The sequence below is a fragment of the Anser anser genome (genome assembly GCF_964211835.1).
Source record: "Anser anser genome assembly, chromosome: Z".
Lineage (NCBI taxonomy): Eukaryota > Metazoa > Chordata > Aves > Anseriformes > Anatidae > Anser > Anser anser.
The window spans coordinates 1,723,298-1,740,666 of record NC_139723.1 but is presented as its reverse complement, the minus strand read 5'-3'; the positions used below and the strand labels follow the sequence as shown (position 1 = coordinate 1,740,666).

The following is a 17,369-nucleotide window of genomic DNA, read 5'->3' as shown; positions in this document are numbered from 1 at the left end:
TGAGTATTCATAGTTAACATGCAGTAGTATTAAAAGAGATTTTCATGAATGAAATTAGGTCACTACTAAAAAATATCTAGTGTGCTATACAGAACAACATATCACCCACAAAAATAAAGCAGTTTAGTCTTCTCAAAAGTAAAATATAAAATCAAAAATATTTACGAGATCAAAGTTCCTCTCCCTTCCAAATACAATTCCTCCTCCTTGTTCTGAGGAAGAAGCTAGATTAACTGTTGGAACAATTATTATTTTAAAATCAGCCTTTGAGAGGATCCAGATTTTGGAATTTGCATTTCTTTCATGTAAACAGTTTGACACATTCTGAAAATTGTTAAACTGATTACCATCCACAAGTCATAATTTTCCCTCAAGATTGCACATGTTCATTGTTCTTCCCTTAATGTGGCACAAGGTGAACAAAGTCCTAGCCTGAGTAGTCTTAGCAGTAAGGAGTTTGTACTATTAAATTATTTTTACTAAAAATGAAGCTTGACCATCACGTTACAGAAATTAAATAAAATTGCTGAAATTCTGACCAGCAAATAGGATAGCATGTAGTTTTAGGTGCATGAGAAGCCTGGACTTCACTTAACAGGTATTCCAATTTTTATTCAGAGAAGCTCTAAAGGTTATACAGAACTATGGCAAGTCATGTACCATATTAATGAGCAGAAAGTAGCTACCTACAGGAAACTCAGAAACTCAAAGTTTCAGTTTGTGACTAAAAGAGTTCCCAGTCAAACTTGCTGTGAGTTGGTTTGATTCAGTCCTTCTCAGTCCTTCTGAACACTTGCTATTCCACTCAGTCATTTGGAGAGAAACTTCAGCAATTTAGAGTAAGTTCAATTAACTGTATCCACTCCAGAACAAGTACTTAATTCGTGTGACTCAAGAAAGATGCTGATTTTATTTCATTCAATGCAATTAAGTTTTTTGAATCTGAGAGGTATGCTCTCCACTGTTAGCCCACACTCTTACCCTACTATATTCCCCTAAAAAAAAAAAAAAAGTGGAAAGGGAAACTGCATTTGAGAAATGGGAAAAAAAATGTACCTCAATGTTTCCAGTCACTAGATACAAAACCCCCAAGTTGGTCCAGGCAACAACATTCTAGGGAGAACAAATACAAGTTAAAACCGATGTCTTATTGCTGTATTCTAAAAAAAATGACACAGCATCAGGGGAAGAAAAGTTTCAAATGCCCACTTGAAACAGATGGCAGCTGCCTACAGCACTTACGATTTGCTCAGCTTGAACAGATTTGATGAACGAATGTTGAGCAAGAGCATAATTCCCAATAGCTGGGGGGAAAAAAAAGGAGAGCTAGATCTAACTGAATTTCATAAACACCATTAGTCAAGTTGCCTTCTAATTTAGAATATTATGCAGCTAGGGGTCTCACTGAAGACTTACCACTACAGGAAGCAACTACACCAAGTGCATTCCAATAAAGATGATTTTTGCTGTCAAGCCTCACAGCTTTTTTGAGACACTGGAAGAAAATCAAATGTGAACTGAATTACTAGATTATCAAAAATTAAGATTTTATGCACTTAACTTATCCAGAGATTTAGGTTTTATTGAGGACAGAGAGGTTAGGCAGAGAAACACCAAAGTTGATTTAAACTTTAAAGAATGCAACAGAAAAACAGGCAGTACCTGCAAAGATTTCTCTAGCAGTTCACTGATCTCATTCATGTCAGCATCCACTGCTGTGAGGTGCTCTGCTTGTCGATAATAATTTATTCCAAGATCACACCATATGTTAGGCAAAGGCATCAATTTTAAAGCTCTGCCGTAACACCTACAGAAACATGAATCACACAAGTATTATTCTGAGCCTCCCTAACATGAAGAACAGAAAACTGAAAAACACTTGAGTGCTTAAAAACCCAAACCAAACAAATATGCATAAATACAAACAAAACCAGACAAGAATGGAAATCCTATGACAACTAATTTTCATTCAGACAGCTATCTTCACAGAATCCACCCTGGTCTGTATTACCCACCACTAGTGAAACTACAGATGTGAAATATAACAGTTATGTCAGGTGCAATATGCACATTTTTAATTAAAACAAACATCAGCCATTTTCAGAGTTAATCAGACTTTCCCTAGGAAGTATTTTGACTACACATATCATTGTTGAGATTTTCTAAGGAGGTACATTTCCAGCCTGTCTTAACTAACGCATCCAGCTGCACAAAGCTCGTAAGGAGCCACAGAAGAGGCTACAAGAAAACTTTAAGTATTTCTGTTATCTCTAGCTCTATTATCATGAGCTTCCAGGGCCAGGAAAAAGGAATTGCGTCTTCCAATGTAATTTAGATCCCATAACTAGGGCTCAAACTGATGACAGTTTTGTCCAAAAAAACACAGACATAAAGCTTACAGTATTATCTTGGACTTTAATAATCCTGGGAGAATGGGCTAACTACTACTACAACCACTCTGTTTAAAGTAGCACAATTTGTTGAATGACAGACAGGATATAGCCGTGCTCTGGAGACAGAACCAAGGAGAAGAGCAGGCCCTAAATTAAGTGTTGAGAGCCACTGCGGCAATCCAGGGATCATACCCTGAAATGAGTGGTATAATTTGAAAGAAGCATGAGACTTTCTTTACCTCCTCATTAATCTTCACTAAATATCCAGGTGATAAAGATCAGCACTTGTTTCATTTTCTAGAAATAATATAGTCTAGAACATTTGAGACTCTATAAGTGTGCACAGATATGTAGAAGAACTTGACAGTAAAAAAAAAAAAAAAAATTACCTTCCTCCCAGTCTGAGCAGTTCATTTTTCTTCAGCATCTGTTTGCCTTCGTTTTTACCCAGAAGCAATCCTAGAACTTGAACATTCACTTTGGCTGGTGAAATAACATGCACACTAGTACAGGTATCTCCAAGCAGTTTCCAAAGGGAAGATATATCAGGACGGTGCTTTGTTGCCCTGTAAATTGATATTTAAGAAAAGCCACAAAATATCTGTTCAGACACTGCAACACTCTTTCCTGAAAGAAAGTTCACCGCTTTGAATAGTGGCACAAACTCTAATTAATTGACGGGCTGCTTGATTTTTTTTTTATTATTCTGTTTTCTTGCTACTCAATCTGTAGTATTAAAAAGTTAAAAATAATCATAAAAAGAGAAACTACAAAATGCTAACGTATTCCAATTTTGTGGAGACGAAGAGTCTGTTCTGAAAATTACCTGTTATCTGTCAAAACATCAGCTGACAACACTAACTTTTGCATTTCAGAACACTATCATTTATATTGCAAGACATGAGACATCCGCAGAAACCTAGCGGACCTTCTCCTATACCAACAATTATCCCAAGGTTCAGTTTAGGCCTCTAAAGCATTCTGCCTGATAAGCAAAACAGTGAGATTGCGGAAGGTAAGCTACAACTGCCTCTCATCCACCATTTTTGGTAGAAGTTCCCTTCCTTCTACCCATATACACAGGATGACAGCTGGAGTGAACTGTGTGTGACTTCACACTTGTGTTATAATCAAAGGACTCTGTGTCTTTAAACACAAAAAAAGAAAACTAATTACCATTCACTCCGGCAGCCTAAGTCCACCATGCATTATTCAAACCATTTTCACTAAACACTTTCTTCTACATTAGAAGCCCAGTCCACTTGATTTAGTGTAACTGAAAGTCCTCTAACACTTAACTTCTTCAAACCACAAGCCCAGCGGAAATGAAATAACAGAATGTTTAGTACTAACCTTGTAAAAAATTCAAGAGCCTGCTCTATGTAATCCACAGCCTTCCTATCAAGATACTTATCAAGGGCTGATTTTGCCAGCATGAGATAGCACTCACCAAGTCCTGAAAGACAGACAAAATATCCTCTATGAAAACAGATGCTTCCATGTTACTGCTTGATAAAGGAGGTGGGGTGGTATGAAGAAAGACTGCTCCACGTTATGCTTTATGCCCTACATATACTATGCCTAATCAAAACGATCCACAACCAAACTCACTCTGTGGCTCATAAGAGAGATTTTGCTTTTACCCCTTCCTCAATAGCATGAACTGTAGATTAATCTGAATATTAAAATAAACTTGTGTAATTATAAGAAATATAGCACTGACACTTTGGGTTTGTTTTCAAGAATTAACTAGAGCGGTGCTCTGCACTGGCAAGTCTGACAAATACAGCCATATTCAGTTTACACTTTAGTCAAAAACATTATCAAATCATTGCCAAATACAAAAAGAAGAAATAATATAAAGGTAGGAAAAATGGGAAGTTTTTTTTTAGAACTGGCTGAAACCACAATTATTTAATCCTATTTAAGAATTTACTTCATACGGAAATAAATGCAATTAAAGAAACCACATCTAATACCACCATTTTTATTATTTCAGAAGCAGCAAGACACTGCCTGAATTATATTCTTTACACTGCTCATATCTGCAGTGATTCTGTCTGGCAATAAGTCACTGGATTTGAGCCTCGTTAATTCTCAGTATTTTTTTCACAGTTCTGAACCTACGTTCCTCATGCTTTAGTCCCCTCTATTTATATCAAACCAATAATCAAAGTAGGTACCATCTCTCTTTGCAGATGTTGACAAACAATTAACATCAATAACATCGTGATAAACGCAGACCATATGCACACCAGGTGCAGCAATTCTGTGAGATTCTTATCGTGCCCTCACTAAATATTTGTTTTGACCACACAGAAGTCCCTAGGACATAAGCTCTTCAGCTGGAAAGAAGCTGCAATCTAAAAGCAAAATTGATTTTATTCCCTGAAGTTATAAATGAAGAGATATGCTGGAGCAGACGTGAATAAACTTATTATTCAACAACACCAATAAAAAATGCACAGAAAAGACGCATTCAAGCAACATCAGTATATTCTCTCATCTGCCTTAAGACTACCCTTCTAACAGCTCAGTTCAGAAACTGTATATTTTTTGATCAAAACTGTACAACAAGTACACTTGTGTATATTTTGTGTATCAGCTTACGCTCACCCAAACATCAAAGGCCTTTTACACAAGGAACACTAACTTAAAAATTCACACCAGCACCAAGCAGCAAAAAGCTTGATTTCAGATGGATGTATAGGGTGAGAATGCCTGAAGACTAAGAGGCGTTGAGAACGTGAACAAAACAGTTATTAACTGACTATCAAAATTTTATATACTCCCCATGTTATATAACCTGAGAACAACAGCTCGCTTTCACTATCACCAGGACTCCATGCTCTACCATTCTACTCTGTTCCCAACTACATACTAAAGAAACCTACCAACTGCCACATCTAACACTTGTGAGACCTCTCTGGATACCTCACTACTATTTTTAATCAGCTGAGGAAGATCACAGGGGTCAGAATCACCAGGGTTAACACAAAAGGTGAGAAACAAACAGTCAGGAGGAGCAGCAGCAGAAAATAAATATAGTCCACCTTTTTGACACAGAAGTCCAACTCCACTGCCTGTTCAGCCATACACAGTATTTGACTGCTTAGGTGAAGCTGAGCATCATCAGCAGGCATCCACTACAAAAATTTTCAATGCCTTTACCCATTTGGCTTGGTAGTTACATAGGAATAGTTACCTTTTTTTACCTACTTGCAACAGTAATAATCACTTCTGTGCATCATGGTTTAACAGTCTTCGTAAGTTTACAAACTACTACACACTGTCTTCCATACATGTGAATCACAGCATTCTACACAAGCAAAACTATCCTTTACGTAGGCAGACCTAACTACATCAGAGCCTCTTCATGAGATTCAAGTACTAGAGGGGAAAAGACCTAAAATTTTCAGATTCAGACACATTACCTTTCAATGCAGGCACATACTCTTCAGTCTTCTTTAAGATTTCTTGATAGGTAGCTATAGCATTTTCATGTTTGCCTAGAATCTGCTCAACTGCTGCAGCTCTGTAAATGCTGTATACAAGCTCTGGGTTCAGTTCACTGGCCTTCTTGAAGGCTTTTAGAGCTGTTGCATAGCTACCTCGGCCAAAGTAAGCCTCCCCTAGAGACTCCCAGCAGTTGGAATCCTTTGGATCAGCCCTGAGAGCTGCCTGCAAACTGAAGAAATCAAGATTTACTTTATTTAAATCAAATGTGATACAAGTTAACAAAAACAAATTATTTCCTTGCATTATATCCTATCAGAACACAACCACACAATTATATAGAACTTTTAGAAATTGCATAATAGTGTTTTAATCTTCATAGAACACATTATAAAAGTTTAGGCATTGTACCTAATTTTGGCTCATTATTCAGTGTTTTAGTGTCTACGACAAGCCTGTCACTAGGCTTGTTAGCATGGATCACTGCTATCATGATAAGACTGCATTGTGCTAATTCCAGAACTGGAGATAGATGCAGCTTGCTCAGACCCATTTCCCACTGTTTAGTACAGGCCATCTTGTGATTAGCTAACTTAACTTCAAAAATCACGAAGATCAAAGACTGTTTCACAGCGATTTACACAAAACAGTTTAAACCAACCACGAGTTCTCTTACTCAGCCACTGCTTGTGACGGCTGCCCAGTTCTGAGGTAGTAAAGTCCACGATGAAGCCAGGCCCATTTTACTGTACCAGCATTTGCTTTTTCAGTTACTTCATTCAAGATTGACAGAGCGGTATCCTAACAAAGCACCAAAAATGCCACATTAGTAAACAGCTGTATCTAAAGAAGAAAGTTATTGTTTAAGAAGAATACTCCCAAATCCAGCAAACCATTAAACTGTCTAACTTGTTAGTTACTGTAATGAAGAAACATCACATGGGCTTTTTAAAGCTGGCAGGCTGAGTGGCAGAGTAAAGGAGGAAATTGTCACATCTGAAGATGTGATTATTTCTTATGTATATGCCTTCGCAAATAGGCAACTTGATTTTTTAACTAGATAAGGTTACATGTCTTTGCAATAAGTCAGATACTCAGTCTGTTTCTCTAGATATTCCAATAGTCTGTCAAAGTGTGGGCTGCTTTCTTGCTGTAATATCAGACTAAGAACTTTTTATACAATGCTATGCAGGAAATATTTGTTTAAAATGTTCTGATGACTTTCTATGCTTTTTCTGAAAGGAGCAAGGGGGAGGATGGAAAAAGAAATGGCAGAAGTTAAATATGAAGAGAAAACTTACTTTCTCTTCATGTAACCTACTGAAAAAAATCCTCCCATCTGAATCACATATGTGATGACTACAACGTTATGCTTGCTTCCCCCACCTTTCTCCCCAGATAGGTTTAAATCAGAATTGAAGCACAGAGTTGAAGCAGATCCAGCTATGAAAACTGCTAAGCAATGACAGAACATCTCGTTTTTTGAGATCTTATTCTCAAATCCTGAAGAAACCTGAAGTGGTTGCTCAAAGAGCAGGATTAACAGAAAAGCAAGACACCCATTAGCCAAGGCCCTGAATATGCAATACCATGTCTCCAAGTTCCACACTTAAGTCTACAGCTGCTGTTCCAGACTCTTCATCAGTTCCATCCAGTTCAAAAGCCTTTTTATAGCAACCACGAGCTCTACTTTTGTCTCCAGCAATGTCTCTGTAGTAGTTACCTAAATAACAAAAGACACTTCCCAAGTAGCTGTCCAATTTTGCAGCCTATAAAGAAATATGAACACAATATAAGAGCACCTTTTGAAGGATTAACAAATGGGCAGGTCCAGTGATAACTACTTGTACAATCTCTGCTTATCAACTTATTTAAGCATCTTCTGTGATACATCTGAGTATTTAAAAGATTGCTTGAGCTTTAAATATTTGCAGAATCTGCCACAAACCTTCTGTACAAAATGTTTTGTGCCATGAGTACTAACAAGCTAGATATGTTGGGAACAAACAATTGCATACTGCATCCCATCATTTTCATATTCCACTTAATTTCAGTCACTATACTCATAGTCATACCATATCATATCACAGTTAACTCTAGCATTTTCTAAAGTTTGAGTTCCCTTTTTAAGCACATTTGGCAGATTTGTTTACACCTAAGAAACCACAGCCCCCAAGCAGCATAACAACAGCTATGACAATAATAAAAAAAAGCTCATATAAAATAATTTAGAATTAAGGCTATTGTTCACTTCAAATACATTGCCCACTATACTCTGCTGCTAATGAATTGTAAACAGTAGGTGATGATATGAGTTGCCCATACCTGCTATTAATTTATAGTGATTTTACAGTATCTAGATTCCTATTTTGTAACTTCTAAATTCTCAGTAATGATGTCAGACAATCTTTTGGATTACATTCTTATCTATGTGCAGGGAAAAAGCCACAACCAGCAAAAAACAAACGATCAGGAAAAGCATATAAACTAGTTGGGCTTTGCAGGCTTACTTCTGTGGATACACACTGAAACTGTAACACCATTCTCTTCCCCCCCCCCCCCCCCCCCCCAATTTTCAAACATTTCGCCCTCTACATTTCAAAATGTCTTCAAAGTTCTACACTGTTCACCTATAGGCCTCAACTTAACAGCCCTCAAGGAAAAGGGGATTGAAAGAACCACTACTACTTTTGGCTACACCAAAGACCTCAAGATTTAGGTGAACAGAAGAAAACAAAAACAGGGAGATTCTAAGTAATTGCACAGCTCCCTGTGATGCATTTCTTCACAGCTGAATGTGGTTTACAGGCTCTGGAGGCCTGTAAATAGTAACAGACAGAATATTCAAGTGTCTAATTCCAGTCAAGAATAATTTCTGTATTTCATTTCCCATACAGGAAAATGCTAATCTACACGAATAGTTAAAGAAGCTTTTACCTTCAAGAAGTGAGTGAGTGTTTTTCCTTTGTCTTTTTTTGTCTCATCACTCATGAACCAATAGGTGAGCCCCAGGTACTGATGATACTCTGCAGTTCCAGCCCTTCTTTCAATGGCGTTTTGAAAACTAAATAAACAGAACAGATTAGATCAAGCAAACCCTCAGAAGCTGAACAACATTATATTCTATTTTCCCCCACATGTCCCTGTTAAAAAAGGAAAAAAAGGTTTACCTCCTTTCTGCCTGTTCATACTTCTTTTGAGAATAATGGATGAAACCCTCAAGAGCATGGGCCTCAGCCAGATCAGGGTGTGACAACAGAAGCTCTTGTGAAATCTGCAAAAATATGTCATCCCTCCCTAGTTATTTCTGTATGAAAATAAGAGTTCTACTTAGCTTACAGTAAGGACTACAGAGCACTAACCTTTGAAGCTTGATCCACTAAACCTTTGTTTAGATAAGCCCGACCTCTGAAAGCTAAAACCACTGGATCGCTGCTTGCACCCACAATCTAGAAGATCAGGTAATAGATACAAAGAAGTTATTCTTTTCACACACTAAGAAATCAAAGGTGTCAAAAGCAGGTACTCTACGTGAAGACAAGAAAACATTAAGAGGGGAGACCACCCTTGAGGAGCCTTAGATAGAATTTTGCTGAAGAGGTGGCAGATTGTAAACAGAAAGGAGAAATCTACAGAAGTTTAAACAGTAAAAAAGTAGTATACATGAAACTGTGAGGCATAACAGAGGGGAAGCAATTTCCACTTAAAGCTTCACCGTTCAATCTTGAAGAAATGTGTTTGTGTGTAATAACAAGTGACTTGAGGACAAAGGGCGTAGGATTATAACCGTAATTCAAATAAAGATGAACAATAGCCTCAGAACTAGCAAGAACCCACCTTCACTAAGCAAGACCAGATAAGGTGAAGAGCAACGGCTTTTAAAATTAGAATTGTGACTTAAAAGAAGTCGTAGCAAAGCCTAAAAGCAAGGGAGCAAGGCATGTTTTAATTATACCACTGTTGGTAGAGCTGTCTAAACCACACAGAATACAAAAACGAGCCAAGGGGAAAAATACACAGCTTGAATTTTTAGTGCATAAAGATGAGAGCATTTTTTTTTTCCTTAAACTACATTTTAGTCAATGAAAATACCTGCTCAAGTGCATTAATGGCTTCTTCTGCAGCATCGGCATCACCTATTTTAATCAAAGCCTCTGCTTTCAACTGAAGAATACGGTCCTTCTTCTGCTGAAGAGTAGGACTCTCAGGATTTCCAAGATTCTTGAGAGCTGTTGACAAGACAGAAGTTTAATCAAATGGAAATAAAAAAGGAACTACAAAGAACACCACTTAATAAAGCCAATTATTAGACTGTTCTCTCCTGTGTTGAAGAAACTATTACATAAAATCTCTACCTATGCCAAGTTCAAAAGTTTGATCAATTTTAGAAAGGTGATGTCAGACATGTAAGAAACTGTCTCCTAGATGCTAGCTTAATAATTGGAATGCTATATTTTCCTGATCCATGCTCTGAGAAAACAATGACCTTTCACTAACCAAATTTGTTGTTCTATACTTCAGTGTCAGAAGGGGAAAAATATTGCTATTAAACCAAGAATTTAACTCTGTACCTGTGCAAAGATAGCTCTGTACTATTGTAAGCGGTATTGGTTACTTCTTCAACAGTATAATCTCACCTCAGAGAATCCCTGTCAAGTTTCAGTATTCTCCGAAGACAAATACTTTCTCAACTAGTCAGTTAGCTCTATTTCCACACATGACAATCTTCCGTCTGACCTGATAGAGTCAGTCTGTCCTAGCATCCTGCCTCTAGCGGCAGATGTACAGGAAAAACATAAAAACAGGCCAAGCACAGAGCAGTGCTTCCCTAGATTTCTCTCCCAGTTCTGGACTCAAAGAAACTTCCAGTATCCACAGCATCTTTTAGCAAGGCTCAATACCTTAACTTATACTTTCTCATAAAAAACAAAGCCTCCGTTGTTTGTTCTGAGCCTGACAGCCTTTAGTTTCATTTGTTACTAACTAGATCTTGCATGGGAGAAGAAAGCATATGATCTTTATTTATTTTCCAAGTGATTTGTAACTTCATGGATTTCAAAATCATTTCTTCTCTTAGAGAGTGGGTGGGTACTAAAACTGCACAAAGAATTCACCACACTGCCCAAGTTCTTCACGCAACTGCCTGTTGGTGCTGTTTCACTAACCATTCCCTTCACTGTAATTCCTGACTTTGAAGCTCTCCTGTAAAGCACAGAAGGGGAAAAGAAACAGTCCCACTTTCTTCATACAAAATGAATAGCTTTCTGTGTTTTACTGCAGTAAGACTATAGGATAGCTTCATGAGAACGTTTCTTCTAACAACTGCATGACTTTGCTTTTATGACTATGGAATTTTATCAGTGTAGTGGGTTTATGTGGCAAGGTTTTGGTAATGAGGCGCAGCCTCTGTGAGCAGAGCCCAGCAGCTGTCCCATGTCAGATCAGAGCCAGCTCCAGCTGCTCCAAAAGGGACCCACCGCTGGCCAGAGCTGGGCTGTGAGTGATGCTGGTAGGGCTCTAGGAGAGCAGATTGAAGATGGGGAAAAAAACTGCTGTGCTACAGCAGCTGGGAGAACAAGGAATGAGAACCAGCCCTGCAGGCCCAAGGGCAGTGCAGCAGGAGGCAGGAGGTGCTCCAGGCTCACAGCAGCAGTTCCCCTGCGGCCTGTGGAGAGGCCCCTGGTGGAGCAGGCTGTCCCCCTGCAGCCCACGGGTCCCACACGGAGCAGATCTCCACGCTGCAGCCCGTGGAGGAGCCCCCGGTGGAGCAGGTGGATGTGGCCTGGAGGAGGCTGCGGCCCATGGAGAGCCCCCGCAGGAGCAGGCCCCGGGCCGGAGCTGCAGCCCGTGGAGAGGAGCCCACGCAGGAGCAGGGGGTCTGGGGGGAGCTGCCGCCCGTGGGGGACCCGTGCTGGAGCAGTTTGCTCCTGGGGGATGGACCCCGTGGTACGGAGCCGTGTGGGAGCAGAATTCATTTTTCTACATTAATTCCATTACTCTCTTCTTTCAGTTTTTAAGTAGTTTCACCATTAAACATTAGACTTGCCTGTGGTTTTTCCGATCTTTCCTACAATCCTTCCTGAAAGTTGGAGTCACACTAACTATGTCTAAGTACTTGGGTGCAAAGACAGTTTAAGTGATTACATACCACTAGAAAGAGAATCTTTATCAGGGAGTTTAGTAGTACGAAAAGGGGTTATGGCTTGAAACTTGAAGAGGGTAGGTTTAGATTAGATATTAGGAAAACTTCTCTTCTCCGAGGGGGTTGAGGCACTGGCACAGGTTGCCCAGAGGAGCTGTGGATGCCCCATCCCTGGAAGCACCCAAGGCCAGGCTGGGTGGGGCTTTGGGCAGCCTGATCTACAGGGAGGTGTCCCTGCCCATGGCAGGAGGGTTGGAATTGCATGCTCTGTAAGGTCCCCTCCAACCCAAACCATGTTGTGATTCTATGATTTAACAGTTAAAACTTCAGCAAATTCATCTCGATGTGCCCTGTTCAATTCCTAGGTCAGTATCTCAGTTTCTTAATGCTCATTTTTCCTGTTTTGGTTTATAGTAACTTCTATTAATGCTATAATCACAGATAAGTTCTTTGACGAGACCCCTGAAACAAGGGTCATGGTGTAGAAGTCTCCCTGAGCTCTTACACAGTGAAAACAGATGGGAAAATAATTGCCTCGTTTTCATTCTTTCTGCAATACGTTTCCTGAACTCTTTCCGTTCCTGAACTCCTTCGTTCCGTTCTCACATTTCCTCTACCCATCTTTATAGCCCTTTTGTATCTTCCTCAAGTACTGCCTCTTGGCAAGTACTTCACCATTTGAAGTATTCCCCTTGCTTTTAATAATTTCCTGTGACTGTTTAGCCAAGTCTGATTACTTTTACCTCTCTCAGTCTTTCCTGAGGAGTTTTTTGTTGTATTAGTCCCTGTCAGAAGAAGTCTGCTTTGGATGCGCCTTCATTTATAACCATCAAATAACGATTCTGTTCATTAGACATGTATCACTAGATCATAAGAACTGCCCTCATTCCCAGCTAGCACAGATGAAGAGTTGCACTCAGAGTAATGTTTCTCAAGATGCAGCTGTACTATCCAACATTCTTCTGCACTTTAACTTTTTACTCTTAACTTTATATAAAGACTGAAAAGGTGAGATTCTGATAAAGTCCACTGTGTTTCACCCACCTCTGTAGTTCCTGGCAGTTAACTGCTGTTTGGCTGACTTGGTCAATCACCAGCTGAAGCAGTATATGAAAATGTGCAAAACGCCTAAATATTAACCACGAGACAGCTTCCTGGTTCTCATTAACCAAATATTTCCTCTCTTCCTGAGACTAAGCCGCACAAGGTGATTTTCAGCTGTCATAAACCAAAAGCAGCAAGAGACCCCAGCACAAGCAGCGAGACTGCGAAATGCAAAGGAGTACGGCTGCTGCCAACACAGGCCTACTGTGCAAAGGCCACATTGACTAGACTGCATAAAGAGGTGTAACACTGCAGATGCCCTTTCAATTAGCAGGCAGTTACCTTGATTACAGGACAGGACAGCATTCCTGTGCTTGTGAATTTTCATCTGTGCCTCTGCCAAATAATGCCATGCTCCCAGACACTGGCTCGCCTTCTTCAAACCTAGTAAAAGAAAGGTTAAGAAAAAGTAAAAAAAAAAAACATTGCTTAGGGCTGCAAAGATGCTGTGGCTGACAGATGCTGTATTGCCGTACAACACCATCAAAACACTAACATCAAACAATCTGCAAAAGACTTACAGTTAGTTTAAATTAAGACTCAAAGAAAAAATTATCTTAGATACCTCCAAACTGTAAGGGAAAGACTACAGAGGATGTAAACCTCTCTTAGGCTTAATTTTGCCTATAATGTTATATATATAAAAAGAGAAAAAGGGGAAAATGTGAGGAAATATACAACATTGGCTTAAGGTGCACTTTTGTTTCAGAAAGCAAAAAGTCCTTCAGTTTGATCAGAAATTAACACCACCAGCCTGTAGACTGCTTTATAAAATTTTCCTTAGAGACCAGAAAAGTCTGGCTCTATAGAACAGCTACAGAACTTCAAGACAGCAAAAACAAACAAACAAAAAAAAAACGCAAAAGCATTTCACTGGAACTTCCTGAGAAACTTGCCTTAATTAGAGATTCAGTCATAAAACAGAATTTGATTCTTCTGAGAAATATATTACCATTAAATAATTCCTTGAAGTTTCAGAGCCTAAAATGTGAACACTTGGCTTACTAGGAAAGACATTATTTCCAACTCCAAACATTTCTGCTGATGCAGAGTGCAAGGCTCTTGGTATTCTCCCCTTTATGAGTATTACATCTAAAAGTAAAAAACTGATATGTTTTGGGAGAGAGTAGTTCAGGAATATAAGCAAATTTAAATTGCATTCCTTAATCGCACATATGTTTTATCAAAATGTCAAACTGCCATTTAAAAGAGGAATTTGTTTATAAGGCCTGCTTAAGAGGACTTTCCTCTTAAGCAACTGAAATTTCTAATTCATTATTTAGGCAAGTCACCTCATTTCAGCATGGGTATGCTGCTGTGACATAGCATATTCCAAAATCTAAATTAAAGAAACAGTCTTATTCTAACCCCAGGTGAAAGGAATGCAGGGTATCACAGCATAACTTTATTGCTTAGACCTTCAGACATGTTAAACCTGAAGAGATTTTTAAAAAAATATCCTTCAATCAGACAAAGCATTGAGTATTATTTTAAAAGCCAGCTGGTCTTTCTACTACTTGCAATAGAACTGGCAAAGTAATACGAAAGTCTAAGATACCCAAAACATTAATTGTAGCTGCTGTCAAGACAGAGTACCTATACCTCACATTATACATTTACCTTCAGTAAGACTCTTAACAGCCTCCTCGTATTTTTTTTCTTGGAGGCATTTTATACCAAAACCAACGATGCCTGGACCACTACTTGAGTCCATCTCCAAAAGCTTAGAAAAACGGTGCAGGGCCTCTTCTGACACGACACCTAGTTTCAGAAAAAAAAAAAAGAAACACTTTCTTGAGCTGTAGATTTAAAAATGCAACAAGAAAACTAAAATTATTTACATAAAAGTATATACTTATACAACACTTATCCTTTAAGCTCAAGGCAATGAGTTTATTCACTAAACATTTTTCCAATTATACTATATGCTTATACTCCCTGTATATAAATAAATAAAAATCAAGTAGTTATCCATATACTCAGTATCACCAAACAAAATAAGCTGCCAATCTGAAATCTGAATTTTTTAACAATTCATATTAAACGATTACAGGTATGCTTCCTTTATTAATAGAAACTAATTTGTTCATATGCTTTTCATCTAAGCTTAGGTGAATGTCAAAATCTACCACAAATAAATCAAAATAATTTCCTTCCAGAGTAGGCCTGTGTAACTACACATTTGTTATGATGGGCTTGCTGAAACAGTCTTGCTGTGAAACCACATAGGTTAATGTGTCGGCATTACATTTTATTGACAAAGTTAACTTGTAAACTTCGTAACTTAAGCAACAGTCTTTGAACTGTTTTTTTGTTTTGTTTTGCTTTAAATTATGGACTCATTTAAGATACAGGATGCCTTTGATTCGAATTTGGTAAAATTGACTAATATTGCAACTAAGTTACAAGCCCACAAATTTGGGGCATCAAGCAGTATGATATGGTTGGAATGACTCACATATGTAAGCAAAGAGCCTTACTAAAACCTAAGTATCCTTCCCACCCCAAGATGATGGTGGGACGGTGGGATGTTGTCAGAGCATCAGTATCTAGGGACTACAAGATGCACACTACAACTAACAACAAGATGCCCCTCTGGAAATTAGTCTCTGCATATTTCTCCCAACTGTGAAGCATTCTCATGTGGAATTGTAAGTTCAGGCCTTGTTTGTCTTCATACTTTCAAGTTAAAATGAAATTTTTTCTCATTTTTCCATGAAGTGTACCTTCAAAATTGGAAAAGGCATTCTTCTACATAAGCCAAAAGTTATTTCTCGTTATATAAATGAGAGGGTTCTTTTTCCTGATTCTCCTCCTTGTTTTAAAAAAACACATTTTGAAGTAGCTAACTTCAACTTCTGATGCCTTAATCAAAGGAAAGGCCAAAATTTAGTAATCTTTGAAAACGCTGAGATGTTTAACATAAAAGCAACACTGTTCACAAAACTACTGATTATGGCAATTGCAGTTTCAGATCCTTGCAATACTGAAGACACCATAATTTTATGCTCAACGATCATTTTTCTCTACCAAGAACAAACATCTGAACAGTTCTATGTATTCTCTATTCACCAGACATTCTTGCTAACAATTTCACAAATCTTTCTTTTTAGGCAGGAAGGATTTTATTGCTGAAGAGTAACCTACACATAGCCCTTCCTCAACCTTAGAGCACTAGTTAACTTCTCCATTCACTCCTCTAGGCTTAGTGCCTATGAATTCCAGGCTTCATACTGAATGCAAAGCTTAGATTCATTTATCTGGAAAGGCTGTTTTTGACTTTTGTAAAGCAAATACATTGCAAGAGTTGGACTTTTTTCTTTTTTTTTTTTTTTTCCCCATTTACAGTTATCATTCTGTTACAAAATCAAGTAATTTTTTATAAAGCATATGTCTTAGTTCCAGCTGGGATGGAGTTAATTTCCTTCATAGTTGTTGGTACAGTGCTGTGTTTTGGACTTAGGATGAGAATAATCCTGATAACACACCAATGTTTTGGCTGCCGCTGAGCAGTGCTTACACCAAGCCAAGGACTTTTCAGCTTCTCACACCGCCCTGCCAGTGAGGGGCTGGGGGTACACAAGGAGCTGCGTTGGGACACAGCCGGGACAGCTGGCCTGAACTCGCTGAACAAATATCCCAAACCATACAGAGTCCCACTGAACAGTAAAACTGGGTTAAACAGCTAAACCGGCCAGGGGAGCTGCCGTGTTTCAGTCTGGTTGAGCATCAGTTGGCTACTGGTGAGCATTGTGCATCACTTTGTGTATTCTTTAATTTATTTCCTTCCTTTTCTTATTAAACTGTTTTTGTCTCATCCAAAGAGTTTTATCCATTTCTCGCCCCCATCCCACTGGTGGGGAGTGAGGTAATGAATGCATGGTGCTTCACTGCCTGCCAGGTTAAACCACAACAGCGTATGAGTGAACACTTTTCATTTCCAGAGCAGTAAAACATGACAAAGTAAACAGCGTGCTTGTATTTAGGTGTGAAGGGTAAAAGCTTGTCAAAAAGATTGTCACAAAATCAATTATAAAAAGAAATATTTTAAGCCCCTCAAAGTGTATAAACCCATTCTACTCACCTGACTCAATAAAGTGCAAGCAAAGTACTTCCAAAGGATAGCTCACAGTAGGATATAAAGCCATCATGTCATCACAGGCCTTTTCCAACTTCATTGTTTCATGAGGAAACTTGTAAGGAAAAGAAAACAAAGAGCTATTTGTGTGAATTATCATACAGGATTGTTCCATGGAGACTGTGATCAAGTGCAC

General features: G+C 38.6%; 1 protein-coding gene across 4 annotated transcripts in view; it reads right to left on the bottom strand.

The window, feature by feature from the left end:
- The window catches only part of SKIC3 (SKI3 subunit of superkiller complex), a 48,811-nt gene that overhangs the window by 23,463 nt on the left and 7,979 nt on the right, over positions 1 to 17,369 (bottom strand). For all 4 annotated transcript variants that reach the window (XM_083818179.1, XM_083818178.1, XM_083818177.1 and 1 more), the window contains 16 exons: positions 17,180 to 17,288; positions 14,716 to 14,856; positions 13,378 to 13,479; positions 9,942 to 10,078; positions 9,212 to 9,298; positions 9,020 to 9,123; positions 8,787 to 8,913; positions 7,439 to 7,618; positions 6,526 to 6,650; positions 5,828 to 6,081; positions 3,747 to 3,849; positions 2,783 to 2,959; positions 1,663 to 1,807; positions 1,417 to 1,495; positions 1,243 to 1,304; positions 1,057 to 1,113 (listed from right to left, as the gene is read on the bottom strand). In XM_083818179.1, the coding sequence (XP_083674305.1) occupies positions 1,057 to 1,113; positions 1,243 to 1,304; positions 1,417 to 1,495; positions 1,663 to 1,807; positions 2,783 to 2,959; positions 3,747 to 3,849; positions 5,828 to 6,081; positions 6,526 to 6,650; positions 7,439 to 7,618; positions 8,787 to 8,913; positions 9,020 to 9,123; positions 9,212 to 9,298; positions 9,942 to 10,078; positions 13,378 to 13,479; positions 14,716 to 14,856; positions 17,180 to 17,288 (1,989 nt within the window). The remainder of the gene's footprint in view (positions 1 to 1,056; positions 1,114 to 1,242; positions 1,305 to 1,416; positions 1,496 to 1,662; positions 1,808 to 2,782; positions 2,960 to 3,746; positions 3,850 to 5,827; positions 6,082 to 6,525; positions 6,651 to 7,438; positions 7,619 to 8,786; positions 8,914 to 9,019; positions 9,124 to 9,211; positions 9,299 to 9,941; positions 10,079 to 13,377; positions 13,480 to 14,715; positions 14,857 to 17,179; positions 17,289 to 17,369) is intronic.